The 27,615-nt window shown below is 45.2% G+C and overlaps 1 protein-coding gene across 1 annotated transcript in view; it reads right to left on the reverse strand.

Annotated features, from left to right (window-relative positions):
- The window catches only part of LOC132832955 (uncharacterized), a 50,917-nt gene extending 24,676 nt beyond the window's left edge, over nt 1-26,241 (reverse strand). Inside the window, exons 1-6 of the mRNA XM_060851203.1 lie at nt 25,595-26,241; nt 25,397-25,492; nt 25,070-25,303; nt 24,332-24,354; nt 23,163-23,278; nt 1,358-1,904 (exon numbers count right to left, since the gene is read on the reverse strand). Of these exons, the coding sequence (XP_060707186.1) occupies nt 1,358-1,904; nt 23,163-23,278; nt 24,332-24,354; nt 25,070-25,303; nt 25,397-25,492; nt 25,595-26,002 (1,424 nt within the window). The 5' untranslated portion in view covers nt 26,003-26,241. The remainder of the gene's footprint in view (nt 1-1,357; nt 1,905-23,162; nt 23,279-24,331; nt 24,355-25,069; nt 25,304-25,396; nt 25,493-25,594) is intronic.
- Nucleotides 26,242-27,615: the final 1,374 nt, after the last annotated feature.

A 27,615-nucleotide genomic window follows, 5' to 3' on the forward strand; every position in this document is an offset into this window, starting at 1 on the left:
GGACATTAATTTCCAGTGAGAGGGGAAAGAATAAAAGGGGCAATGATTTTACACAGAGGGTGGATTGCATACGGAATAAGCTGCCAGCTGAAGTGGTTGCGATGGGCACATTAACGACATTTCAAGGAAGTTTGGAGAAATACACGGACAGGAAATGTTTAGAAGGATATGGGCCAAGTGCAAGGAAATGAGGTTAGTGTGGATAGACCTTTTGGTTGGCATGGACCAGTTTGGGCCGAAGGGCCTATTCTCTGTGCTGTAGGACTCTATCAATCTCTGACTCTGAAATCCTACCGAAGGGAGCAATAACTAAAGGTCCAGAGTAAACGTGGGATCATTTTCCGGTAACTAACACTCCATTGATCCAAAACAGTGAATTTTGAAATAATCCAGATGAAGTTGGAATATGAACTTTAAGAATACATATTCTGGAGAAATTTACAAATAAAATGACAACTCTCTTGGAGTTATTGATGAAGTAATTTTTTATAGAAGCCTTGCTGTCACTGTAGAGAATCGCAGATATTGATTTGATTGAAGAACAAACAAATTTGTTACTGCATTCCTGTATAAATGATAATTACATAAAGATAGACATCAAAAGTCTGAATAGGTTCTGTGCATAGTAGAGTGCGAGAGTTTTATCAAACAGACATTTCCGTTGGTGTGACTTCAGGATTATTTCACTGTAAATGAGATGAGAGAGCAATAACTCAGGGATAACTGATAACTGACTCCACCTACATTGCAGTTTGCACCAACTGAACGATTTCAATCATGGTTAAATATTATCTGATCATGACAGAAATAATCAATTCACCCATCACTTTCAAATCTGAGGTTTTCAAATTTTCCAATTATACGAAAGAGCAGTTAACATTCTGGGCAATAGTTACAGACCTGAGCAAAACAAGACCAGTTTTTCAATGTTATTAAATTATATGTGGGATATACGTTACTGACACATGGTGGAAGTCTAAACAAGATAAGTCTGACGTTTTTATTTTGATTGAGCCCAGTCACCCGGGAAAGACCCCACTGACCCTGCAGTGAAATGATTTGGTGTCCCCCCTGGAAAGACTCCCCTGAGCCCAGTCTGAGACCCACTGACTGATTCATCTCCAACACCGTCATGTAGCACCACGTCCCGCCTGTGGAGCAACATGACAGGCAGGAAGGTCCCCGGGTTCCTGCAGCTCACAGCTCATTCTACCCAGTCAGTCCCTCTCTACAATTGAGCTTCTATTTGTTTCTTCTCTCCCCCTCCTTCTTTTCCCCAGACTGAGACCGACCCCCATCAGTTTACAGCTGGCAGGAGGCAGGGGGACGGGGTGAAATTATGGGATGGATCTGTCAGTGCCCTTTAATCCCGCAGATTGTCAGCGGGGCGGAGTTTTTCCCGCCGTCATTCCCTCCCGGATGGAAGAAGGGAAAGATCCTCTCAGTGAAAGTGTGGGTGAAAGTGTGGAGATGGGACATGGTGTCCGCATTGTAAAATGACACTTGTCCACCCTCATAGTCCAGGAAAACCCCGATCTTACGGGGATTCACACTCGGGAAGAGGGGGGTCTCAGAGGGGGAGGTGGCGGCAAAATAACCACATCTGGGTAACAGCCTCACAATCCAGAATCCAGTCTCCGGGCTCGGGGTGATCCCCCTTTTCCTCTTCACAAACTCTCGGACCACTCCCAGATACCAGCAGGTCTTCTCCCCCACCTCCACCTCCCAGTAATGTCTCCCTGATGTGAATCCCTCTGACCCAAGGACACAGGGGCAGAAATCAAATCTCTCCGGGGAGTTAGGGAGCGGCTGCTCTGTGTCACCGATTCTCACACTGGTCCGGTCCTCAGACAGGATGAGCCAGGGATTCGCTGTGTTCGGATCCAGAGTCAGAGAGGCTGGAGCTGGCGGAGAGATCAAATAACACCGTCAGAGAGAGGGACCGAGAGAGAGGCCAGGGAGAGTGAGGGGCGCAGGGAGTGAGGGGTTGAGCGATAGAGGGGGATGGGAGTGAAGGGGAGATAAGGCGAACCTGGAAAAGGGGAGTTTGAAGGAGGGGAGGATCAGAGAAAGGGAAGTGAGAGAGAGAAAGTGCAGTGAGTAACGAGAGTGGGGGGATGAGAAGGAAGGATGGGTAAGACGGAAGGATGGGGAGGGAGGAGTGAGGGAGGGGAGAGTTCATTTGGAGGGGAGTGGGTGGGAAATGAAGTACACAGGAAGAACAAAATCCTAACTTTAACCGTATCGCAGGAGGGAGGGAAAGGTTAAAGAGAGGAGGAGATGTGGGTGAGAGTGAGGAGAAGTGGGAGAGATCGGAGGACAGAGTGAAGGGGCGGTATAAGAGGGAGGTGTGGAGAATGAGGGGGAGCTCGGAGGGGGGAGGGCAATGGGAGGGTCGAATGCTTGTGTGAGAGCATTGGGAACACATAAAGTGAGGGAGAGAATAGGTTGGGAAGTGCAATATCAACTGGGGAGCCAGGTGGAGTGGGGAGAAGAAGGGGAAATTGTGGGGATGGCAAGGGTGATGGTAGTGGCACAGGTTAGAGTGCGCTGGGGAGAGTAAACTGAAGCAGACGGTGAGGTGAGAGCGAGGGGCAGAGAGTGTGTCAGAAGCGGAGGGAGATGAACCACTCAGGGGGTGGGGAAGGAGTGTGAGGGGAGAACAAGGGGAGATGGGACAGTACAGGGGAGTGTCAGATTGTGGGGGCCTTGAGGGGGACAGGAGAGCGACAAGAAGAGCGAGGGGTATGGGAGAGGTGGGAGAGAGTAAAGGGGTTAGTGAGAGTAAACAGTATGGACAGGGTGGAGTGGGGGGAGGGAGGCGTGAGAGAGAGGGAAGGGGTGTGGACTGGAAGGGCAGATGGCTAGGTCCAGGAGAAAGAGACAAATTAGGAGGGGAGAGTGAGTAGGAGATTGAGCGTGATGAAACGTTTAAGGGAGAGGAAGAGCAAGGGGAGAATGAAAGAACAGAAGAGTTATGGGGAAGAGAGCACGGAGAGAAGTGCGGTCACAAGATGAAAGGAACATGAGGGTGAGGGGAAAGGGAGATTGGGGCAAGAGGGGACAGGAAGTGGAAAGTTGGTTAATGCAAGAGGAAAGGGAGAGTGAGGTGATGTGAGTGGGTGGGAATTGGGATGGTGAGAGGAGGAAGGAGTGATGGACAACAAGGGAGTGGGGAGACTGAGGGAGGGTAGGGTGAGGTTGCAATTGTAAGGGAGAGTTTGGGGAAGGAGTAGGGGAGCATGATGGAGATTGGGAGGAAATGAGTAGGAGGTTTTTAACTTTAGGGCAGGGAATGGGACAGTGAAGAGATAGGGAATGTGATGGAAGAGGAAATGATTGGAAACTGCATAAGAAGCGAGAGAGCGTGTGAAGGTTTTGTGAGGGTAGGGGACTGTTTGAGATGTGGTAGTGGAGAGCGAATAACATTATAGAAAGGGAGGGTGAGGACAGGAGGTCTGCAAAATAAGTGGACCTTTGAGGTTTAGAGATCGGGAGAGTGAGTGGGAGGGTTGAGGGATAGAGATGGAGTGAGTGAGGGGAAGAGAGAAAGGGAGGTGAGAGTGAGGAGGAAGGGATGGCTGAGCTGGAGGGGAGAAATATAGGTTCCTTTTGGTCATGAGAGGGCTGAGTGAGTGGGAGAGGGGAGTGAGTGACAGGGAGGGACAAGGTATATAAGGGGGAGTGAAGTGTTAAGCGTTCAGGGAATTCATACATACGTAAAAGTGAGAGGTTCACAAAATAATGTTTTGTGGGGATTCTGGAGGTGAGTGAATTGGAGGATGAGGCAGAGTCTGTGAGGGGGAGTGGAGAGTAAAGATGAGGGGAGTGTGGGTTGGGTGTTTAAAAGGAAGGAGGCAGTGGGGTCTCGGAAGATGAGGAAGTCAGTGGAATGTGGAGAACGTGAGTGAATTTGAGGATGAGGTGGAGGGGAAGAGAATTGGAGGTGAGAGTGAAGGGGAAGGAGAGTGTGAGGAGGCAAGCTTTAAATGGATCAGAGAGTCAGGGGTGGGGGTAATTGTGGCAGAGCGATTATGGAGGAATGGATTGGAATGGGAGAGTGAATGTGAGATGGGAGTGAGGGGCAGTGTGAGGCAGAGGGTGAGAGCAGAGAGAGGCTGAGGGGAGACTGACCGGTTTGGGAAGCTGTGCTCAAGAGGATAGTGAGGGAGAGGGAAGAGCCAGCTGAGAGGGTGGGAGGAGTGAGCTGGAGATTGCTGTGAGATTGAGGAGAAAGGGGAGAGCAGGATGGAGTGAGTGGGAATTGATGGAGAGGGAGGTCGGAGAGTGTGGGCAACCAGAATGTAAGGGGGGATATGGAATGACAAGAAAGTGAGGATTGGAGAGTGAGGTGGAGGGGGAGAGGGAATTGTGAATGTTGGACAATTAAGGAAGGGTGGGGGAAGGACTGAATCGTGAACAGTTGAGAGGAGTGGATGGATGTAGTGAATGTGGAAAAGTGTGTGGTCATTTGGCCTCAGGAATTGTAGATGGCAGGTACAAACCAGCAGGAGAATGAGTTGAGGGGAGGGTGACCGGGATGGAAAGCTGAGTTAGAAGGGACAGTGAATGAGAGGGAAGAGTGAATGGAGAGTGAGCAGGAGGGCAGAGAGGGAGTGGAAGAGGTGACGGTAGGGAGAGTAGCGTGAGTGAGTAGAAGGGAGACAATGAGAGCAGGAGAGAGATGGGTGGAAGACCAAGTGGGAGTATTGCTTTGATATAGTGAGTGGACAGTGAGATCCATGGAAGAGTGATGGGGAGGGAGGGTGAGGAATGTGGGGCCTGTATGGAGACAGAAGGGGAATGCAGTGAGGGATAGGACAAGGAAACTGGGAGAGAGTGATGGGGTGAATGAAGAGCTGGGCTGTGTGCAAGGACATGATTGTTGAGGAAGGCAGAGGCGAAGGTAAAGGAAAAGGAGAGGGAAATTGGCAGCGAAGGAGAGTGGGAGGGGGAATGAACATGAGGAGAATGACTTATAGGAGGAGAATCAGAGAGGGGAGGAGAGAGACAAATGGAGATGTGTGTGGGGAGGCCGAGAGTGTGGGGCGAGGAGTGAAGAGACGGGGGATGCGAGTGTCAGGAGTTGGAGTGAGGTGGGGGAGTGATAGAAGAATGAGTTGGAAGAGAAAATGAGGGGCGAGCGTGAGTGAGGGTGGGAAGAATGATGACAAGTGGATATGAGAGTAAGAGGATGGAGGTGCGGAGACATTGAAGTGGGAGCATGGAGGGAGACAGGAGGGATGAGTAGTGTGGTGTGGTGGAGGAAAATATGAAGAAGAGGAGTAAATTTAGAAGTATAAGAGAGGTCGTGCATTATCAAAAGGGGTTGCTTTGCCGGAATGAGTGAGTGTGGTTGAAGAAGGAAAGAAGAAGAGAGAGAGACAACCTCTGGATAGTGGATGGGAGTTTGTGGGTTCACAGAATGGGGATAGTGTGAGGCCTGAGTGAAGTGAGTGGGAAGGGAGTCTTCACAAGGAAGACTTTTAAAAACAAGGAGCATTATGAGAAAGTTGGTAGCCTTACACATCCGCTCAGGAGCTGCAGGAAAGCGCTTGTCCACAGGGTGTCGTGGGGTGGGCAGGGGACTTTTGTGAAGAAGAATTGGGGACATCTGTTCTTAATGTCAATGGATTGGCGTAAATAAGGTGATAACATTTGTTCACTTGTGGAATGTGTGGCAGTACTTCCTCCTTGGGGGCTAGAAGATCGTGCATATTTCACAGTTGGATGTTAGATAACTAAAATTCTGGTTATATCGAAGTACCTTAACAAAACTCGTACTCAGTAGGAAAATAATTTTTAGTTTAATAAAGTGTGAGGAATATGTTCTTAATAGAACAATCCTGATACATTTTCATGCATACAACACTGATGGATTGTCATGGCTTGTGATAGATTGAATGTTTGTGTGCTGTTGCTTGGAGCTCAAGCTCCAGGAATGTTTTGAATTTAATTCTGGGAATCTAAGATAATTTTAAAAGAAAAAGCCATTTTGTAGGACAATGATACTGGACATGTTAGCTCAGCAAGGTTATGTCATGACCTTTCTCACATACCTTAGGCTAGTCTCTTGTTATGATGTACTAGCCAAAGCAATTGACCATTTGGCCTGGCTTGATCAAGGGTTCCCACTTTGATGTGCATGTAGCTGAATTAGTCAAGCCATACTCAATAAGGAGAGTAGCCTGAGAGGTTAGGTATAAGAGCTGGCGCCGTTACTCTGGTAAAGGTTTAAGAACCTTAACTCAAGCCCGGCTTGTAGATATCTCTGTTGTCATGTAACAGTGATGCCATTGGTAAATAAAGATAATGATTTAAACAAAACTGTGAGAGTTTTATCTTCCAGACTATCACAGAGTATGATCTCTAGGACAAGCCAAGAGAGGCTTACAGGTCAAGTATATCAGGGTTTCCCTGAGCTGTCTCAAAAATGTATTTTAACAACTTGGTGTTCTGAGCATGGATATGGTGTTAGTGAAACTGGAAAAGAGGATTTCTTCTAAAGGTCAGATTCGAGACCAGTGGGCCCACAAGGCAAGGTGGGCTTGATTGCTGTCTGTCTGCATTTTGTGTGCTGCGTCCCCCATTTCACTCTCACATACCCTGATGAAACCCCAAATGAAATCATTTAAATAGGCACTAAAAATAGAGACTATGTGAAGGTAAGAGACAACGGTAAGAATTTTGGAAAGGTATACAATAAATAGGATAAATACAGGTTTTATCCTAGATAATATAGAAGGCAAATGTCCATTAACAGAGTTAGTGAGGATGTATCCTCATTATGAGAAGCAGTTCAGAGTGCAGCTGCCCAACAGAATAAGGACTGGCCTCTGGTAGGCACACAGGATCTAAGTCTCCTCATGGAAGTTGACCAAGAGATGTGGAAAAAGGATTGTGGGAGTAAAAAGAAAGAAGCCATAATAGTGTGGAAAAGTATAGTTAAAGAGAAATGGGAAAAATCCATGCAGCCATCATGGAGACAAAACTGTACTAAAGGGAGTATCAGTCCATTAACTGAGGAAGGATTTGAATTAGATTGGACAGAACAAAAGAAAATGATGCATGTGATTTAGAAACAGAATTGGAGTTGGCTGGAGAAAAAAAAATCACAAAAATAAAGACAGAGAACCACAACCTAATCTGAGATTTCAAGGGGTCCCAAAGAAGAGGGAAACCGGTAAATAAAAATCAGACTGCAGCTGCAGCCGTGCTAGACCAGACGGACAACAAGGACAACTCCTTATATCCCCCTATCCCAATGGCCCATTATTAGAGGACAACAGTTCTCCGGCGGGCAAGGAATTTGAATCGGATTCAGAGGAGGAGATCACCTCCCTGTTAACTGACCTCTTCTGGTTCCCCAACAGGGACATCCATGAAACCCACCCGTAGTATGAACAAAACAAACACATGTTATGAAACAAAAGCCACTGAACCCCTCTTCCTTTCTGAGGACAAACGTGCCAAAGCCCATACTCTTTTCACCTCATTTGCCTCTCCTGTCCAGCATAATGAGAATTCAGATAATAAAAGTTACCATAATCCCATTGCCACCCACACTAGGAATCAACTAAAATTAAGACATGAAGGGAACCCTGAGAATGTACCTTTGAGTGCCACTTCCCCACCACAAATGAGTCCTAAAGACATTAATGAATTACAATCAATGTTTAGGGGCGTTAATGTTAGTCCTGATATAAAATGGCCAAAGGGAAATTTCCTGAGGAGAAGAATCTCAAACCCACTTGCCCAGAATCAGGGACAAAATCCATTTGTTAATCTTTATCAACCTTGGAAGCATCACAAACTCTCCAGCATCATCAATAAGGCTCCAGACTATGAAAAGAATCTCTAAAATTGTTCATTTTATTAATAGGATTAGGACCATTTACAGAGAGGCCTCCCAAGACTTACTTAATCTCATAGAATGCATTATTTCCCCTGAAAAATGGAATAAGTTTTAGAAACTTTACAATGGAATCACCATATCCAACTCATGCGTATGATCCAGGTGAACCTAATAGGTCAGATTGGATTATTGCCTGTCTTTATTAAGCAGTGCTCTGTGCAATTGATGTAAGTCCTTGTGAGTATTGTTTCGTGATTATTGATGTATTTCATAGATGGATTGAAGCTTACCCCTGTACTGACTGCACAGCAAAAACTACCTGTAAAATTCTACTGAGGGAAATCATATCCAGGTTTGGAATTCCAGTAATGGTCTCTTCTGATAAAGGCCCCCACTTCTGTGTTTAGCTCCACAAGTCAATATGTAAAAGATTGAATATGAATCAGAAATTCCATCATGCCAACTGTACCCAAAAAGTGGGAATTGTAGAAAGAGCCAATGGTACTTTCAAAGGCCAGCTTAGAAAGTTAGTGGAGGAAACAGGCCTTAATTGGCTGCAAGTACTCCCAATTGCTCTTTTTAATATGAGAAATGCTTGTGACCAGCTGGTGTTCAGAATTCAGAATTTTTTGAATATCAGACTAAGTGACAGCTTGATGGTGAAATTTTAGAAATCTTACTGAAGAGCAGACTCACTGTGAGTAAAATGGGCCTTGATTCAGACTGTGGCCTGTCAGTTCTGGGCCACATCCCGGTCCACGTCCCCCCATGTCACGTCTGTGTGACACGCATTGAGTGGGTGTGGAGGTAGGTTAACTGTTTGCATGCCATTCAACCTTGTTAATGTGAAAAAAAACCTCATGAAAATACGTTTGAATTTTGGAGCTTTTCAGATTTCGGCTGAAGGATTGTCTCCCTGTGTTAGTATGAGTGTGATCATCCGATGAAAACCCAACCCATGTACATGTGCCCAGATATAATCTGTCCATCTACAATATCTCTGACTGGCTAAACCTCCAATGTGATTGACCGGAATCTGTGTCAATGCTAATGAATCAAATTGAGAAGTCTCAGGTGGTGTGTACATTTGTTGGTGTGAACAATGTCACAGGAATTAATTATATCAATCTCAATGATACTTTGGAGCATGCCACATGGCAAAACAATGAAAATGTTAGATGCCTATCAATGGCTCTTCCCCCTACACTGATGACCATATCATCACCTACCAACATCACTATCACAGATGTCACTATTACCACTCATGGCAAGACAATCCTGATGATCATGAAACAGCAGAAATTAACATCACTCACTCTGCTAACCACGACCCATTTTGCGACCTCTATTGCAATTCTGAACACTACCCTTGATACTGTGAGAATACCAATGTGTCCCACTTGTCACCCCAATGCTACTTGCAGAAACAAAACCAACAATTTAGGTGCAGAATGCCAATGTAATCACAGCTATACTGGCATTGGCATTGGTGGTTCACGATGCTCCGTTGACGGTGAGTTTTTATTTTCCCCACTGCTCCACCTGAAGATAGAATTTTTCAGCTCCGAAACTTGTGCCAATACTGTTGGAAACTATGAATGCAGCTGCCCAGCTGAAACTTACTTAAACTATTGACATGACACATCCAAACATCACTTTCGACATTACTGTCACCCTCACAATACATTGATGCCAGTTGTTATGAGATGGAATGATTTCATAACTTCATCCACTCCATCAGCCGAAAACTGTTACTCCCACAACCACTTCCACCCCTCACAATTCCTCATGCATCACACGTGACATCACGTCCGCCCCTCAAATCATCGCTGATGCCACACGCTCAGTGACTTCCGCCACCCCTACTGCCGTGCCTGCCACCACTTCTGCCCCCATCAGCGCCACTCACCTGCCTTCTGCTCACACGCCCCCCACAGACTCCAATGTCATTATCCCCAACCCCCAGAACCCGGAGGGGAACACGACCCCTGCTCATGACTCCACCCCCATTCCCCCCACCATCACACCCACTCCAGTTACATGTTCCACCCTCACTCCCAGCTTCACACCCACACCAGATCCCAGCTCCCAGCACTGCCGGGTTTTCAATGAATTTAATACACGCCGTGACGTCGAACACTTTTTCCGCCACCTCCGCCGCCGAGCTTACTTTCACAATCAGGACTCCCGCCCACCTTCCGAGGACCCCTTCGCCCACCTCCAACACACTGCATCCACCTGGACACCTCGCGCTGGCCTATTACCTACCTTCAACCTCTTCATTTCCAACTGCCGCCAGGACATTAACCGCCTCAACCTGTCTACCACCCCTCCCCCACTCCAACCTCTCACCCTCACAATATGCAGCCTTCCAATCCTTCTGCTCCAATCCCAAAATCCCCATCAAGCCAGCGGATAAAGGGGGCGCAGTGGTAGTCTGGTGCACTGACCTCTACACCGCTGAAGCCAAACGCCAACTCAAGGACACATCTTCCTACTGCCTCCTCGACCATGACCCCAACCCCAATCACCAAACCATCATCTCCCAGACCATACAGAACCTCATCACCTCAGGAGATCTCCCACCCACAGCTTCCAACCTCTTAGTCCGGGAATCCTGCATTGCCCGGTTCTACCTCCTTCCCAAGATCCACAAGCCTGACCACCCTGGCCGACCCATTGTCACAGCATGCTCCTGCCCCACTGAACTCATCTCTACCTACCTGTCCTATCCCCCCGAGTCCAGGAACTCCCCACATACTTTTGAGACACCACCCACACCCTCCACCTCTTCCAAGACTTCTGTTTCCCCGGCCCCCAATGTCTCATCTTCACCATGGATATCCAATCCCTCTACACCTCCATCCACCAGGACCAGGGCTTCCAAGACCTCCGTTTTTTCCTCTCCAGACGTCCCCAACAGTACCCTTCCACCGACACTCTCATTCATTTGGCCGAACTAGTCTTCACCCTTAACAATTTCTCCTTTGAATCTTCCCACTTCCTCCAGACCAAAGGTGTAGCCATGGGCACACGTATGGGCCCAGCTATGCCTGTCTCTTTGTTGGCTACATAGAACAGGATCTTCCGTAACTACACCGGCACCACTCCCCACCTCTTCCTCCGCTACATTGATGACTGCATTGACGCCACCTCATGCTCCCGTGTGGGGCACACTGATGATCCTTGATTTCATGCTCGAAATATACATTGTTGTCCGCTTATGCGTGAAATGGACTGTGTGTTGCTTTTCGCCTTAGCCAAAGAAGAATTTGTCAGTCAATCTTTGTTTAGTCCTCTACCTCCATGTTTGAACTTTTATGCTGAAATCAGGTATCTTTCTGACTCTGCTCCTCTGGGCGATGACTTGTCAGAAGACACCCTCGACTTATAAAAATCCAAATGGACTGAATGGACTAATTGTACTTGTATATGCTGTATTGTTATCATGAAATAATGAAAGGAATGAATGAGAAAGTTAGCAGGCTTACACATCTGCTTAGGAGATGTGAGAAACAGCTTAACCACAGGCTGGGGATGGGGCGGGGCGGAGTGGGGAGGGGGGGATTGGGGGTATCCTTGTCCAGAAGAACTGGGGACATCTGTTCTTGGTGTCAATGAATTGGTGTAAATAAGGTTCACTTATTACACATTTGTTTACTTGTGTAATGTGTGGCAGTACGTCCCTCTCATGCCGGGGCACATATTTCACAGTTGGATATCAGATAACTAAAATTCTGGTTATATTGAAGAATCTTATCAAAATTTATACTCAATAGGAAAAGCATTTGTAATCTAATAAGCTGAGTTGAATATGCATGTAATAGAACAATTCCTGATACATTTTTGTGCATACCACACTGAGCAGATTTGAACTTGTGAAGCTCAGCTCTACTATCTTAACTGTTTTGGAAAGTGAATGTCTCATTAACCTTTAGAGGCCAGGAAAACATTCTTCTGTAAATTATATTCACTGACTGAAGGGTTCAAGGAAAACAGAGAGAGAGAGAGTGAGAAAGAGAGAGAGAGAAAGACAGACGGACAGACGGACAGGATGGAAGCTGGTGGATAGATTAAATCTTTGAGATCTGATCTGAGTGAACACTGGCTTGACATGGATTGAATGTTTGTGTTTTGTTGCGTGGAGCTCGAGATCTGAGAAGGTTATGAATTCAATTTGCATTCTGGGAATCTTAAGTAGATTTTGAAAGAGAAAAACATTTTGTAGGACAGTGATACTGGACCTAGTAACTGAGCATTTCCCACATAGTTTAGACTAGTCTCTTGTTACGATGTACTAGCCAGAGCAATTGACTATTTGGCCTGACTTGATCAAGAGTTCCCACTTTGATGTGCATGTAACTTAATCGGTCAAGTGTACTCAGACCTGTCAATGAGTTTCTGTTCCTGTGCAAACTTTTGCCATTTTATTGCTGCAAACCTGATGAAGAACATGAGGCATTTTTATAATTTTAATATAAAATTCTGCATAAAGACAGCTTGTTTGCAGGAAGAATGGGAGTAGCCTGAGTGAGCTCTTAGGGTACGAGGTGGCACTGCTACTCCGCTAAATGTTTTAGAACCTTAGCTCAAGCCCGGCTTGTAGTTATCTCTGTTATAATGTAACATTTGATGCTATTGGTCAATAAAGGTAATGATTTGAACTAAGCCGTCTGTAAAAGTTTTTATCCTCCAGACTACCACAGAGTATGATCTCCAGGATGAACCAAGAGAGGTTATAGGTTGAGTCCATCAGGGTTTCCCTGACCCAACTCAAATTGGTACTTTAAACCTGCAGAATTGCGCACATGGAGTGATCTGGGTGTTCCAGTGCATGTATCAGAAAACGTTAGTATGCAGGACCACTGAGTAATTCAGAAGGTTAATGAGAGATTAACCTTCATGTCGAGATGATAAGACGAACAAAGCAGCAAAAATGCCACCTTTTAGTCATAGGGGCAATTGGTGAGTCCACATCTTGAGTCATAAGAGTAAAAGAATGTGAAATTGACAAGGGGCGGCACGGTGGCACAGTGGTTAGCACTGCTGCCTCACAGCGCCTGAGACCCGGGTTCAGTTCCCGACTCAGGCGACTGACTGTGTGGAGTTTGCACATTCTCCCCGTGTCTGCGTGGGTTTCCTCCGGGTGCTCCGGTTTCCTCCCACAGTCCAAAGATGTGCGGGTCAGGTGAATTGGCCATGCTAAATTGTCCGTAGTGTTAGGTAGGGGGTAAATGTAGGGGTATGGGTGGGTTACGCTTCGGCTGGTCGGCTTGTTGGGACGAAGGACCTGTTTCCACACTGTAAGTAATCTAATCTAATCTAATCTGTGTGGAATTATCACATTCTCCCCATGTCTGCATGGGGTTTCTCCGGGAGCTCTGGTTTCCTCCCACTCTCCAAAGATATGCAGGTTAAGCGAATTAGCCATGCTCAACTGCCCATAGTGTCAGGTGCATTGGTCAGGGACAAATGTAGCGGAATGGGTCTGGGTGGGTTACTCTTCGAAGGGTCGGTGTGGAGTTTTTGGGCTAAATAGCCTGTTTCCATACAGTAGGGAATTCAATCAAAGGCTGCTGTCTGCGCAGAGAGAGAGAAGGCTGATGGTGAGTTTATTATCAGCATCAACATCCCTCACTGAAGGGGCATGGATGAGAAGACTAAATCTTCACAGTGTAGGAATTGAAGCTGCACTGTTACTGTGTATCCCGCATCAGCTGTCCAATCAACTGAGCTAACCAACCGACGTAGCAATACAGTAACACAGAATCACATGAAGTCTTTTAGCCCACTGTGACCATGCTGGTTATCAACAGACTATCAACTTCTATTCCATTTCCCAGCAGCTAGGGAACTTGGGGGGAAAATAGTGATGTCTTGTAAAGATTTCATATTACAGAAGAGAATGTGCTGTGGAGATCTCCAATTATACAAAGCTAGGTAAATCCCGAGGACGCAATCAGGTGTTTTGCAAAAACTAGGGAAGAGATTGCTGGAGCCCTTATTGACATATTTGTATTATCAACATCTACAGCTGAGATAGCAGAAATGCAGGTTGGCTAATTTGGTGCCATTATTTAAGAAGGAAAAATGAGGGAACTATAGATCAGTGAGCTTTACGTCAATGGTAAGTAAGTTATTGGAGAGGGTGGGACAGGATTTACATGCAATTGAAAAGGCAGGACTTATTAGAAATAGTCAACATGGCCTTGTCAGTGGGAAATCGTGTCTTGTTTTGAAGAGCTAACAAAGAAGATTGATGAAGGCAGAGCAGTAGACATTGTCAATATGGACTTCAGCAAAGCATTCAACAAGGTTCCAGAGGGTCGACTTGATGGTTCATAAAGTCAGATCACATGGGATCCAGGGGGAGCTAGCCAATTCATACAAAATTGGCTTGAAGGTAGGAGACTGAGGGTGATGTTCAGAGTTGCTTTTTAGACTGGAGGCCTGTCCCCAGTGGTGTGTTTGGATTGGTGCTGAGTCCCACTGTTTTTGGTCATGTATATCAATTACTTGGGTGTGAATATAGGAGGCGTGTTTACTAAGTTGGCAGATGACATAAAAATATCATCAAATGGGCAGTAAAGAAGAGGTTAGCGGGCTTATAGAGGTTTATAAAACCATGAGGGGCATAGATAGAGTGAATAGCCAACGAATTTTCCCGAGGGTAGGTGTCTGCACAGCTAGATAGCTTAGGTTTAAGGTGAGAAGGGAAAGATTGAAAAAGAACCCAAGCAGTCACTTTCTCACGCAGCGGGTTGTGCATGTATGAAATAAGCTGCTGGAGGAAGTGGTGTAGGTTGTTGTAATTACAACTTTTAAAGGCACCTGAATCGATACATCAACAGGAAGGTTTTAGAGGGATATGGGACAAATGCTGGCAAATGGGACGAGGTTACTGCAGACTGATTGGATAGAAGAGTCTGTTTCCAACCTGTGTGAATCTATCACTCCATCTGAATAACTTTCTAAATGTTGCAAAGGTTTCTGTCTCCTCTCAGGCAGTGAGTTCCTGATGCTGACCGCCATCTGGGGACAAGTATCATCCTTAATTCCCATTGAAAACTCCTGCTCTTTCTTTTATATCTATGCACCTGTTCTTGCTAATTCCATTAAGGGGAAAAGTACCCTCCTGTACCCAATCTGTAATCTTCATAACTTTGTACACCTTCATCAGGTTCTCCCCTCATCCTTCTCTGCTTCAATGTAAACATCCCTGGCCAATCAAGTCTGTCTTCAAAGGTGAAACACTCCAGCCCAGGCAACATCTTGGTGAATCTCAGCTGTTCCAGCCCTGCCCTGTCTCCTGTTGGAATTTCTACACATTGCCTTAAAAAGATCACGTGGAGACATTTTAAGAATTCTGTCCTGTCTAAGCCCTTCACAATCTGCCTGTGTCAGTTCATCCTGGGGAAGCTGAATTCCCCTGAGATGATTATCATTTTGTTCTTGCACTTTTCTGAGATTTGCTACATATCAGTGATTAATCTGTCTCTGACTGTGTTGAGTCTACAGTCCACTGCGAACAATGTAATTCCCAAATTTGATAAAGTTCTTTCCATCTGGCCTCAATTGAGTGGAAAATGAGACACTGTTCTTCCAGTTTGTGCTGAGCCTCAATCTGGAAGAACAGTATCTCATTTCCCATTAGGGGAGCCTGCAGCCTTCAGGACTCAGTATTGAGTTCAATAAAGTTATGGCCTGAATACCTCCTTCCATGTCCTTTAACCCCACGGACACCCCAGGCTCTGTCATGACTTGGGCTACTTTCAGCACAGCCAGTCCTATTTCACCTCCTTATAGTCCCCACTGTCAGCTTTTCTGTCCTCCTGGCTCACCGTTATCCATCCCTTTGTCTGCTGTCTTTCTCTCCTTCTGGGCTCTGTCTCCATTGATTTTTATTTCTTGACAAACCTAGACACCCTGTCTTCAGGTTATAAACCACCTTTTTCAAGTTACAATCCAGTTCTGTAGGAGTGTCACTGGATCAGAAACATTAACTATGCTTTCTCTCCACACTTGCTGCCAGAGCTACTGAGTTTTTCTAGTATATTCTGTTTTGATTTGAGATTTCCAGCATTCACAGTTCTTTATTTTATTTTATGGTTACTTATGTTGATGTGAAAGTCCTTGTATTATTGATATCCAGAGGAGATGGATGGACAAGGATAAATGAGAATAAAAATGAGGAAGGAATGTGATACAGTGTGGGAGGGGAGAATATGAGATTATTAACAATTAGAATAATGGGTATGTATAGTTGGGAAATGATTTAGAGGGAACATCAATGTAATAGCAGTGCCAGGCGGAGGGGAGAGATAATATTGGAGTGTGGGGCAGAAGAGAGAGTGAGGTAGAAGGGAGCATAATGCTGAGGGTGAGAATGACAACAATGGGAACTGACAGGAATGGGCATTGTGGGATAGAAAGGGAAGAGAGTATGAGAGTGAGGGGATTGAAAGAGTCTGAGAATAATCTTCTTTGTCACCTCTTCAAAAACTCAAACCCAATGATTCAAGGTTTCCCATGCACAAAACCATGATGACTATCCTAATCATTCCTTGCCTTTCCGAATGGATGTAAATCCTGTCCCTCCGAATCCCCTGTGACAACTTACCCACCAGTGACATCAGTCTCCCCATTCATCTGGGTTTTCCTCACAACCTTTTTAAAATAATGACACATTAAGTATCCTCCAGCCTTGCCTCATCTCACCCTTGGCTGTTAATGATACAAATATCAATTTATTCCTCAGCTTCCCACAAAATTCTGGGATAAACTTAATCATGTTCTGGAGACTTTCTCCACCTTAATGCAGTTTAAGAACCTGCAGCACCTCCTCTTCTGTCATATGGACTCTTCAAGACGTCACTATTTACTTTCCCAAGTTCTGTGTCCTTCTCCACAGTAAACTACCGGTGAATGTTGACATTCAGGACCAGTACAACCCTATTAATCTAACAGATATTTGAGATCTCCCGACGTGTTGCTTCTCAATTTCCCACTGACTATTTGAGGGCCTATACCACAATCCGAAAGAGATAATCATCCTTTTCTTATTTCTTCATTACACCCACATAACTTTTCTGGATTGTGTCCCAGGAATATCATAGAACATAGAACAGTACAGGCCTTTCAGCCCACGATGCCGTGCTGAGCATTTATCTTAATCTAAGATCAACCTAACCTTTATCCAGGTTGAACTCCATTGGCCAATTCTGAGCCCAGCTCAGCATCCTGTCAATGCATGTTGCAGCCTACAACAGACCTTGACACTATCTACAACACCACTGACCTTTGTGTCATCAGCAAACTTGCTAACCTACACTTCCGCTTCTTCATACAAGTCATTGATAAATACTACGAAGAGTACAGGCCCATGAACAGATCCCTGTGAAATACCACTGGTCACCGACCTCCAGGTGGAATACTTTCCATTCACTGCCACTCACTCTCTTCTTTCGGCCAGCCAATTCTGTATCCAGACAGCCACATTTGGCTGTCTTCCATACCTCCTAACTTTCTGAATGAGCTTACTGTGGGAAACCTGATCAAATGCCTGACTGAAATTCACATGCACCACATCCACTGCTCGACCTTCGTCAATTTGTCTCATCAGGTCCTCAAAGATCTCAATGACATTAGTGAGGTATGGCCAGCCCCTATGAGAGCCATGCTGACTACCTCTAATCAAACTATGTTTATCCAAATAGTCATAAATCCTATCTCTCAGAATCCTTTCCAGTAACTTGCTCAACGCAGATGTAAGACTGGCTGGTCTGTAATTCCCAGGGGTTTCCCTATTCCCTTTCATGACCAGAGGAACAACATTCACCTCCCTCGAATCAGCTGGTACTACTCCTGTTCAGATTGAGGATGCAAAGATCATCACCAGAGGTGCACCAATCTCATTGCTCACACCCCGTAATAACCTTGGATATATATAGTCTGGCCCTGGGACCTTATCTATCTTGATGCTTCCCAAAGTTTCTAGCATATCCAGTTCCTTAATATCCATCTGTTCAAGCCTATTAACCTGGTCCATGGTGTTCTCACTATTCACAAGGTCCCTGTCTCACGCGAATACTGAAGCAAAAAACTTATTTACGGCGTCCCCATCTCTTCAGATTCCAATCATAAGATCCCTCCATTATCCCTTCTCAGCACTACCCTCTCTCTGATCATTCTCTTATTTTTTTACTGAGTGCAGAACGACTTTAGGTTTTCCCTAATCCTTCCTGCCAAGGCTTTTTCATGCCCCTCCTCGCTCTCCTCAGTATATTTTTGAGTTATTTCCTAATTCCCCTGTAATCCTCTAAAGCTGTGCCACATCTTTGCTTCCTCAACCTTAAGTAAGCTTCCTTCTTCCTGTTGACGAGATGTCCCATTGCTCTTATCATCCAATGCTCCTTTCACCTTACCATTCCTTGTGTGTCTCAGTGGGACAAAATTATCCAACACTCACAACAAGTGCTCCTTAAACAGCCTCCACTTTTCCCATTGAAGGATTAATTTACTTTCCCAGCAGCCACCTTATCCTCGTTCTCACTACTCCCACTGCTGCTGCAAAAAATCCTCCCTAAGTACAGGCCGAGTGTTATCCTTACCCAAACATGCCACACCCCTCCTCTCTTGCTTCCCTTTCCATCTTTACTATAACATCTGTACCCCAGTAAATTAAGCTGCCAGTTCTGCCATGCCCTGTGCCATGTTTCATCGCTAATAACAATGATATCCCAGTCCCATGTTCCCGACCATGCCCTAGATTCATCTGCCTTTGCTGTCAGGCCTCTTGCGTCAAACCTAATGCAGTTTAATTTCTCAGATTTACCTCATTCTTTGCCATTGTCCTGCCTACCTTGAATATTTACTTTGCTCCCTTTATCTACAACACCAGCCTCAGTCTTATTTCTGTTCTCACTATCTATTTGGGTCCCATCAACACACCCCCACTCTTTACTAGTTTAAACTATCCCAAGTTGCTCTGGTAAATCTCCTCACCAGGATATTGGACCCTTTCAATTCAGGTACAACCCATTTTTCTTATACTGCTCACTTCTACCCCACAAAGATCCTAATGGTTCAAAAATGTAAATCCTTGCTCCTCACACCAGTTCCTTGGCCACACATGAATCTGCCCTATCCTCCTATTCCTGCTGTCACTACCACATGGTACTGGGAGTAATCCAGATGTTACTAACCTCGAGGACCTACTTCTTTCTCTCCTACATTTTTATTAGAAATGAAACAATGTGTAAGTTCCCTTGGTGTCACCAAACGTTAACACCTCAAACAATATCATCAACACTGATGACTTTCTCATCATCCCAACGCTACTTCTGTGACCTCACTGTTCCCATATTGATTCTGTCATTTCCTACATTACAACAGGGAATATTCCACTAAAACACTTCAATGGTTCAGAAGCTCTTTGGGTCATATGTGGGCACATGGGTGATATTTGAACACAATTTGATTTATCATACCCACCTCTGTAATGATTTTTCCATTACTAGGAGTTGAGTTAATTATTCATCTGGCAATTCATTGCTTCTTTGATTTCCATTTCCCCATGTATTCCTAACATCCCAAATCACACCCTTCCCTGACCTGGAAATGATAGCAACTTCCCAGTTGCCTGTACCTCTTCCAGGACCACCCATCCCAAACCCTTGGCAAACTGACCATGAACATTGCATTGAATCAGAACCCTGAGACTGAATTGGGACTCTAATCGGATTCTTGGCACAGCCAATGGGTTCACTGTGAGATTACTCACAATATTGACCACGTGGCTGCCTCACAGCATCAGGGAGCTGGGTTTGATTGCAATCTCAGGTGACTGTCTGTGTGGTGTTTGACTGTTCTCCCATGTCTGCATGGGTTTTCTTGCACAGTCCAAAGACATGCAATTTTTGTCCATATTGTCCAGGGATGCACAGGCTTTATGGATGAGCCATGGGAAATATGGAGTTACAGAGATATACTGGGGCTTGTATCTGGGTGGGATTCTGTTCAGAATGTTGTTGTCCATTCGATGGGCTAAATGGCCTGCTTCCACACTAAAGGGATCCTATGCATCTATCAACCTCACTATCTGCAAACTGCCTTTTCATGCTCCCTTATGGAAGTTTACAAGTATCTCTGTCTTGTTTAATATGTGACTGTGTTAAACCGATATCAGGCTCAGCTAGTCTGACTGCATCTATGGAGAGAAATCAGAGTTAATGTATAGGATCGAGTGACCCTTCCTCAGCGCTGATGGTGCTTGGAAAATGTTGGTTTATATACAGAAGATAGGGTGGTGAGGAGGGGTTAAGGAGTAAACAACAGTTAGAAATAGAGCCCAAAGAGAGAGAAGAGCCGTTAGATAGATAAAGGACTGGATAATGATATGGTTTGGAGGGTGAGTAGCTGTTACTGGATTCTGTTAATGGATCACAATGGGTGGGGTGTAATAGCAGACTCTTTAATAACAAGTGGTCAGACTGGTGAATCCTAATGAATGATCCTGACCCAAAATGTTGACTTTCCTGCTTCCTCAACACCGTCAGACCTGCTGTGCTTTTCCAGCTCTATATTCTATTGACTCTGACTTCCAGCATCTGCTGTCCTTACTGTCTTCAGGTCTGTGATAACAAGGCCTGGCTGTGTGGGTTAGCATATGTAAATGGCAGAGCTCAGGCCTTAAAGTTATTGAAACCATATTGAATCTGGAAGGCTGCAGTGTCCCCAGGCAGAAAATGAGGTGCTGTTCTTCCAGCCTGCACTGAGCTTTGCAGGAACTCTGCTGCAGACCTGAGACAGAGATGTTGGCCAGGGAACAGGGTGATGGGTTAAAGTGGCAGGTAACTGGAAGCTCAGGGTGTTTTTTTTTGCGGAAAAAAAACACAATGCAAGTGTTCTGTAAAGTGATCACACAGTCTATCCTTTGTTTCCCCAATGTGGAGGAGACCACATTGTGATCAGGGAATGCAGCAGACAAGATTGTGTGGAGTGCAAGTAAACTGCTGCTTCACCTGGAAGGTACATTAGAGCCCTTGCTTACTGAGGAGGGAGGAGGTAAACGTACAGATGTTACTCCTCTTGCATTCCAAGGGAATCTGCCATGAGGCTGTTGGTAGGGTATTAGGAGTAGCCAGGATGTCCCAAAGGCACTGTCCCTGTGGATGGCTGACAAGGAATTGGAGCTGTGTGATATCTGATGGTGGCATCTCACTGGAGGTGGTGGCTGATGATCTTCTGATTGTAGTTGCTGGTGAGTTGCAAGGTAAGGACAAGGGGAATCCTATCACTGTTGCAAGAGGGAAGAAAGGAGGTGAGGGCTGAAATGTGGGAGATGGTTTGGACACAGTTGAAAGCTCTGACAACAATAGTGCTGGGTAAACCTCAGGAAGGAAGAAGGTGGACATTTCTCTTGTTGAACTTGGCACCATTGGAACAAATGTGATGGAGACAAAGGGACTGGGAGAATGGATTGGAGTCTTTACAGGAAGCATGACGCAACGATGTATAGCCCAGGTAACTGGGAGTCAATGGCTTTTTTTGTGGCCAGTGTATCCCCAGAAATGGAAACAGAGATTTGAGGAAGGGAGGAGTCAGCGATGGACCAGGTGAAGGTGAGAGTGCAATGGGAGCTAGAAGTGAAATCAAAAATCTTATCGAATTCCAAATTAGAGAGGGAGGTAGCCCTGATGATATCAGCAATCTATTGGGGGAGATGTTGTGAGGAAGGGCCAGAATAGGACTGAAGCAAGAATGTTCCACGTATCCCACAAAGAGACAGGAATAACTGGGGGCCAGGCTCACCCCTCTGACCTGAAGAAAATAAGGGGAGTTAAAAGAGAATTAGTTCAGGGTGAGCTCAGCCAAGGAGGGAGGGTGGTGGGGTTGGGGATGGTGTAGGCCTTTGTTCCAAGAAGAACCGGAGAGCCCTGAGACCATCCTGTCAACAGGGATTGGACCGGGGAGAAAAAAACTGAGTCAAGGTAGGAAGTGATGAGTTCTGTGGGGCAGGAACAGGCAGAAACAATGAATTTGTTTGTGAATTTTGGGAAGGAGGTAGAAGTGAGCTGTGTGGGGGTGATGGACTGTCAGCTTGGAGGCAGTGCTCTTAGATCCAACCCTGACTTCGTTATGAAGCCTGCTGATCCCTTCCTCTTCACCATGGATGTGCAATCCTTCTACACCTCCATCCCCTACCAGGATGCTCTCAGGGCTCTCCGCTTCTTCCTGGAACAAAGGCCTGAACTGACCCCACCTCCCATCACCCTCCTCCCCTTGGTCAAGCTCATCCTCACCCTCAACAATTTCTCGTTTTACTCCCCTCATTTTCTTCAGGACATAGGGCGACCATGGGTACCCACATGGGCCTTAGTTATGCCTGTATCTTTGTGGGTATGTGGAACATTCTTGATCCAGTCCTATTCTGGCTCCAACCACAAATCTTTCTCCAGTATATAAATAATAACATTAATGCTGCCTCCATCTCTAGTCGGGAATTAGAAAGGTTTATCAATTCCGACGAATTGACGAGCTGAGAATAGTTCACAGGCCAGCGTAACATCCAGGACCGAAGGGCCTGTTCTGCACTGTATTGTTCTATGTTCTATGATGCTGCCAGACCAGCAAAACTTTTCAAGCAACTTCTGATTTTGTTTCTCACACAACCTCCAATAGATATGTGCCTGTCAATATCGGCTCTTTAATGTCTCCATATCTCACTAATATTGTGAGAAAAAAACTGTTCCTCCAATGAAGCCTTCCTTGTCTCCTCGAGAAATCCTGTTTCCATGTGTTATTCCTCTGGTTAGACAGAGCCCTTCACTGCTCTGTCACACAGGGCTGATGGCTTCAGAGACTTGTCAAAATCCACCCACAGTAAGTACACTGTTTCCAGAGAGAGCCTCCCAGAATTAACAATTATTGATGTCAAGATGTAAATTGGGGCCTCAGATTCTATGCACAACTGGCAGCACAGTGGCTCGTGGTTTGCAGACCTGGGTTCGATTCCAGCCCTGGACGTCTGTGTGTGGAGTTTGCACATTCTCCCTGTGTCTACATGGGTTATCTCCAGGTGCTCCAGTTTCCACCCACAGTCCAAAGATGTGCAGGTCAGGTGAATTGACAATGCTAAATTGCCCAGAGTGTTAGGTGCATTAGTCAGCAGGAAATGGGTCTGGATGGGTTATTCTTTGGAGGGTCAGTGTGGGCTTGTTGAGCTGAAGGGCCTGTTAATTCACAGTAGGGTATCTCATCTCATCTAACTGCGGTTATAATCAGGAAAATGAATATACACGTTTACCTGGATAAATAGTGTGTATTGTTTCTCTCCAGACTGTGCACAGCAAAGGGCAAGTGAACTGTTTGAGAGATAGAGAGGCACCAGCAGCTGTGAGTGTGTTCTTCTCCTCAGTAACACTGTAAGTATTAAACAGATAACTTTGTAAATTCTGCTTTGTTGGAATATTTATAAATGAGTTAAATATTCACTCTTTCAGCATTGTTCATGTTTCAGTCAATGAGCTAGAAAGTGAAATGTTCATCTTATCTTTATAACTGACCCAAACAGAATTTGATAATGCATGGGCGAGGATTGGAAACCCCCAGGTCCAGAGAAAGGCCCATGTCCTGATAACAGATCAGTCACTGAGACATCAGACAACATGGAGATGATGAACATTCCCTCCATCCTCTTGCTGTATTATAAACAGAGCTTGTGGAACAGAGAAAAAATCATGTCCAACTGTGTAATATATGGGTCCCACAATTCTCCGAGAATCCTGCTCCTCTACTTCCAGCCTCCTGACCATCTCTGATTTTAGTCTCTCCCCTCATTGGAGGTTGGACCTTCAGCTGCCCAGACCCTCAGCTCTGGAATTCCCTCCCAGAACCTCTCCATCTCTCTATTCCTCATTCCCTTTAAGACGCATTAAATCCCACATCAATCATCTGGGTTAATATCTCAGTGACTATTTTCTATATTTTCCAACGTACATTACATTACACTAATTAAATACTTTTTTTTCATTTTGCATTTATTGTACCCTTAATGAAGGCTACGGTGCAAGTTAGTGTTGTAAAAGGTGAAACAAAAATGATTTCCCTTTAAACTCTGACTGTCTGCGTTTGGTTAGGATCCATGCAGGGACAGGCCATTCCCTGGAAACATGGGCTGTGTGTCTCTCTCAGTCACACATACACACAGCGAAAATCATCCTGAGAACCAGGTTGTATTATTTACAGTCATCTTTTCATTGCTTACAATACTGCAGAACAGTTTTATGAAATCTAACACTGTCTTAACCTTGCAATAACTTCTTATTATAAAAAACACTCGCGTGTGAGCTATAACCAGAGTAAATGTTATCCCATGAATGACCCATTAAAGCGGCGACAATAACCAGGAAATAACCCCAAAACAGCCCATCCCTGAGCAAACTGGGCAGAGTTTCAGTAAAGAGCATGTCCTACCTTCTCTTCCGACCAGCTTCCTCCTGAAAGAAATGAATCACAAACAGTGAGGATGGCAGTAACAGATTTCAGGAGGAGACAGACAGGCTGCTGAAATGAGCAGACACAACACGGAAGTGCAACGTGATACATTTTGGAAGGAAGATTGAGGAGAAGATAAAATAAACTGGATAAAAGCTTTTGACAAAGGGTCAGTTAGACTCGAAACATCAGGACTTTTCTCTCCTTATAGATGCTGCCAGACCTGCTGAGATTTTCCAGCATTTTCTCTTTTGCTGTAAAATAAACTGGGACTGACCATCAGTGCCGCTCACAGACACCGTGACTCTCACTCCCACCGTACCAGAAACACCCACACACTCCACATGGAACTGGAACTGGATTACAATGGGAGTTCCAGGAGATCATTAAACTTGGGGAACACGGAGATAATAACAAAACTAAAAACATCACAACCCATTCCCGGGAGAATGTCGGTCTTCCCGAGAATCTGCAGACATTGTGGCAGCGGTTACAATAATAACAGAACATTACTGGAAAATCTCAGCAGGTTTGGAAGGATCTGTGGAGAGAAATCAGAGTAAACGTTTCGGGAACATTGACCCTTCAGTGACAACGGCAGAAACGCCCGGACAGCCACAAGGTCAGTTCACTCTTTTACACTAAATCCCACATTATTTTTACAGTTGTCATCATGTCCGATATCTGTCTGAAATAACCTGCAATATCTTCCCTCACCTTCAGAAACATCAATTCGTCTTTTTGTTCCATCTGTTTCTGCAACTTTGAGAGTTTCTCCTCGATAGAATTTAAATTCTCCTGAATCTCTCGAAGGTTTTTCTCCATTGGTTCTACAATCCTCTCCTCTTCTTCCCTGAGATCTCTGAGTAAACGCTGCTCTTTCTCAGTGAGAATCTGGTGCATTTTAGTGAACTCGGATGTGATGTGGGTCTGCAGACTGCTCGCCTGTTCCTACCAAATGAAATGTGAAACCTCATTAATGTCCCGCGGTAAAGGGAACAAAACTAACCGAGATCCCAGAAAATCAGCACAGGGAGACCTCACCCTCACTTCGGAAATCTTCCGTTTCTGGGTCAGTTCCGTTTGTAGAACCGCCAATTTCTTCTCTGTGAGAGAATCTAAGGAAGATTTCAGCTTATTCTAGAATTGGGAGAGAAATTGCAGAATTAGATGTGTTCGATCAGGTGTTGGATCAGGAATGTGTGATGAAACGCGCAGTTTATAAAATATTCTGTCTTTTACCTTGTAGATTTCAACAGCTTCATTGATCGGCAGGAAGTTGTGCTGTCTGTGTTCCGCAGTTACACAAAACACACAGATCAATTTCTTGTCAGTTTCACAAAACAGCTCCAGTTCTCTCTGATGTACTTCACAGTGAAGTTTACTTTCCTTCTCTGTCGGATCCAGCTTTAATTTTCGATACTCCTCGGCCAGATTCGCTAGGGCCCGATTTACCCTGAGGTTTCTTTCCGGAAACACCTCTCTACATTCCGGGCAGGAGTTTATCTCCTTCTTTTCCCAAATCTGGGTGATACAGGAGCGGCAGTAGTTGTGTCCACAATCCAGTGTAACCGGATCGGTGAAGAAATCCAGACAAATGGGACAAATTGTCTCCTCGGTCAGACTCAGGAGCTGCTGTCTGGAAGCCATGTTCACACTCAGCACTTCCTGATCCAAACCACTTTCAATGTGACTGCGCTGGTGAACACGTTCAGTTCAATCACTTCCCGATGGATTTCACTGCAAATGTCAGAGTAATTGGTCACTATGTTTTATGAAGATTTTGACCTGAGAACCAGTGAAAAACAATACTTTGAAGTAGAAACAGCTTTAGACTGCCGAAGGGGACTTCACCCCGGCCGGGAGGGTGAAGGTGCCCGAGAGTTACCTTTGGGGGAGGGACAGTGAGAGAGAGGTGGGGGAGGGAGGAGAGAAGGTGTGTTGATGGGCGGGGGCCCAGGGTTCACCAATCTCACTGCCGATCACAAACCCTCTGGTGAAACTCCGGGTCAGATCGGAATCCATAACCTGAATTGTGTGAATGATTACAGGCACTCAACCTCAAACACAAAGAATTACAAAATGACCAGATGATACTGCGATGAGAGATGCAGAAATGGGTCTGAGTTTCCTGCATTTATGTAGCGCCGATCACAACAATAGAACATCCTGAAGCCATTCAGCCCCTCTGAATTTTTTTTAGATTAGATTATTTACAGTGTGGAAACAGCCCCTTCAGCCCAACAAGTCCATACCTACCCTCCGAAGAGCAATCCACCCAGACCCATTCCCCTACATTTACCGCTTCAACTAACACTACGGGCAATTTAGCACGGCCAATTCACCTAACCTGCACATTTTTGTGGGAGGAAACTGGAACACCCGGAGGAAACCCACGCAGACACAGGGAGAAGATGCAAACTCCACACATGTACTGACCGAAGTGATGAAGGAAATACATCAGGCACTTGAAGCCCAGCAATGTCGTGAACCTGCTTAATCCCCGAGATCTCGAAACATTTGTTCCCCTTGATAGCAGTGCCGCTGTCCCTGTGAAAACAAGACCCTGATGTCAATAAAATTGGTTGATGTCGACTAATTCAGAGCCAGTGAAACACTGCAGAATGGATCACACATTACACGTTAACGGAGAATTCTAATACTTCCTTTGGAAAAAATCTTCAAAAGAGTTTTAAAAGGGAGCAGAACAGACAAAGGAAGCACATGGTGAACACAGTGCAGCAGAGAGAGAGGGCACCTGCACAGTTACTGCAATTGCTGTTTTGAATTCGTGTATCGCTGGAGTGCATCTAGGAAAATTAACAAAGTGAAATTCACAACTGATCGTGGAGGAACTGTTTGGGTGAAGTTCACAGCACAGAATCAGATAATTTAATTGTTTAAGTGACCTACAGAAAGTCTGCAGTAGTGAGTAGCGTGGGTTCTTTCTTGTTTGTGTGTTTTTGGAGATATGTCCCTTGATTAAATGTAAAATATAAGCCATAATTATGAATTTAACCTGGAGCAGTGTTTTGTAGAGGAATAAGAGGGTGTTATTTTCTCGGTCTGTAGATTGTGAAGGGGCAAAAATGGCCTTTAGTGCAGTGATATGTACTTCTTGTCAGTTGTGGGAGATAAAAGAGAGTTTAAGGGTTACTGTGGATTATAGGGTTGAGGTTAGTGAGGAGGAGGTGTCATCAATTCTAGAACGGAGTGAAAGGAGACAAGTCTCCTGGGCTAGATGAGGTTTATCCGAGGATTCT

Source organism: Hemiscyllium ocellatum, chromosome 35 (genome assembly GCF_020745735.1).
Source record: "Hemiscyllium ocellatum isolate sHemOce1 chromosome 35, sHemOce1.pat.X.cur, whole genome shotgun sequence".
Classification (NCBI taxonomy): Eukaryota; Metazoa; Chordata; class Chondrichthyes; order Orectolobiformes; family Hemiscylliidae; genus Hemiscyllium; species Hemiscyllium ocellatum.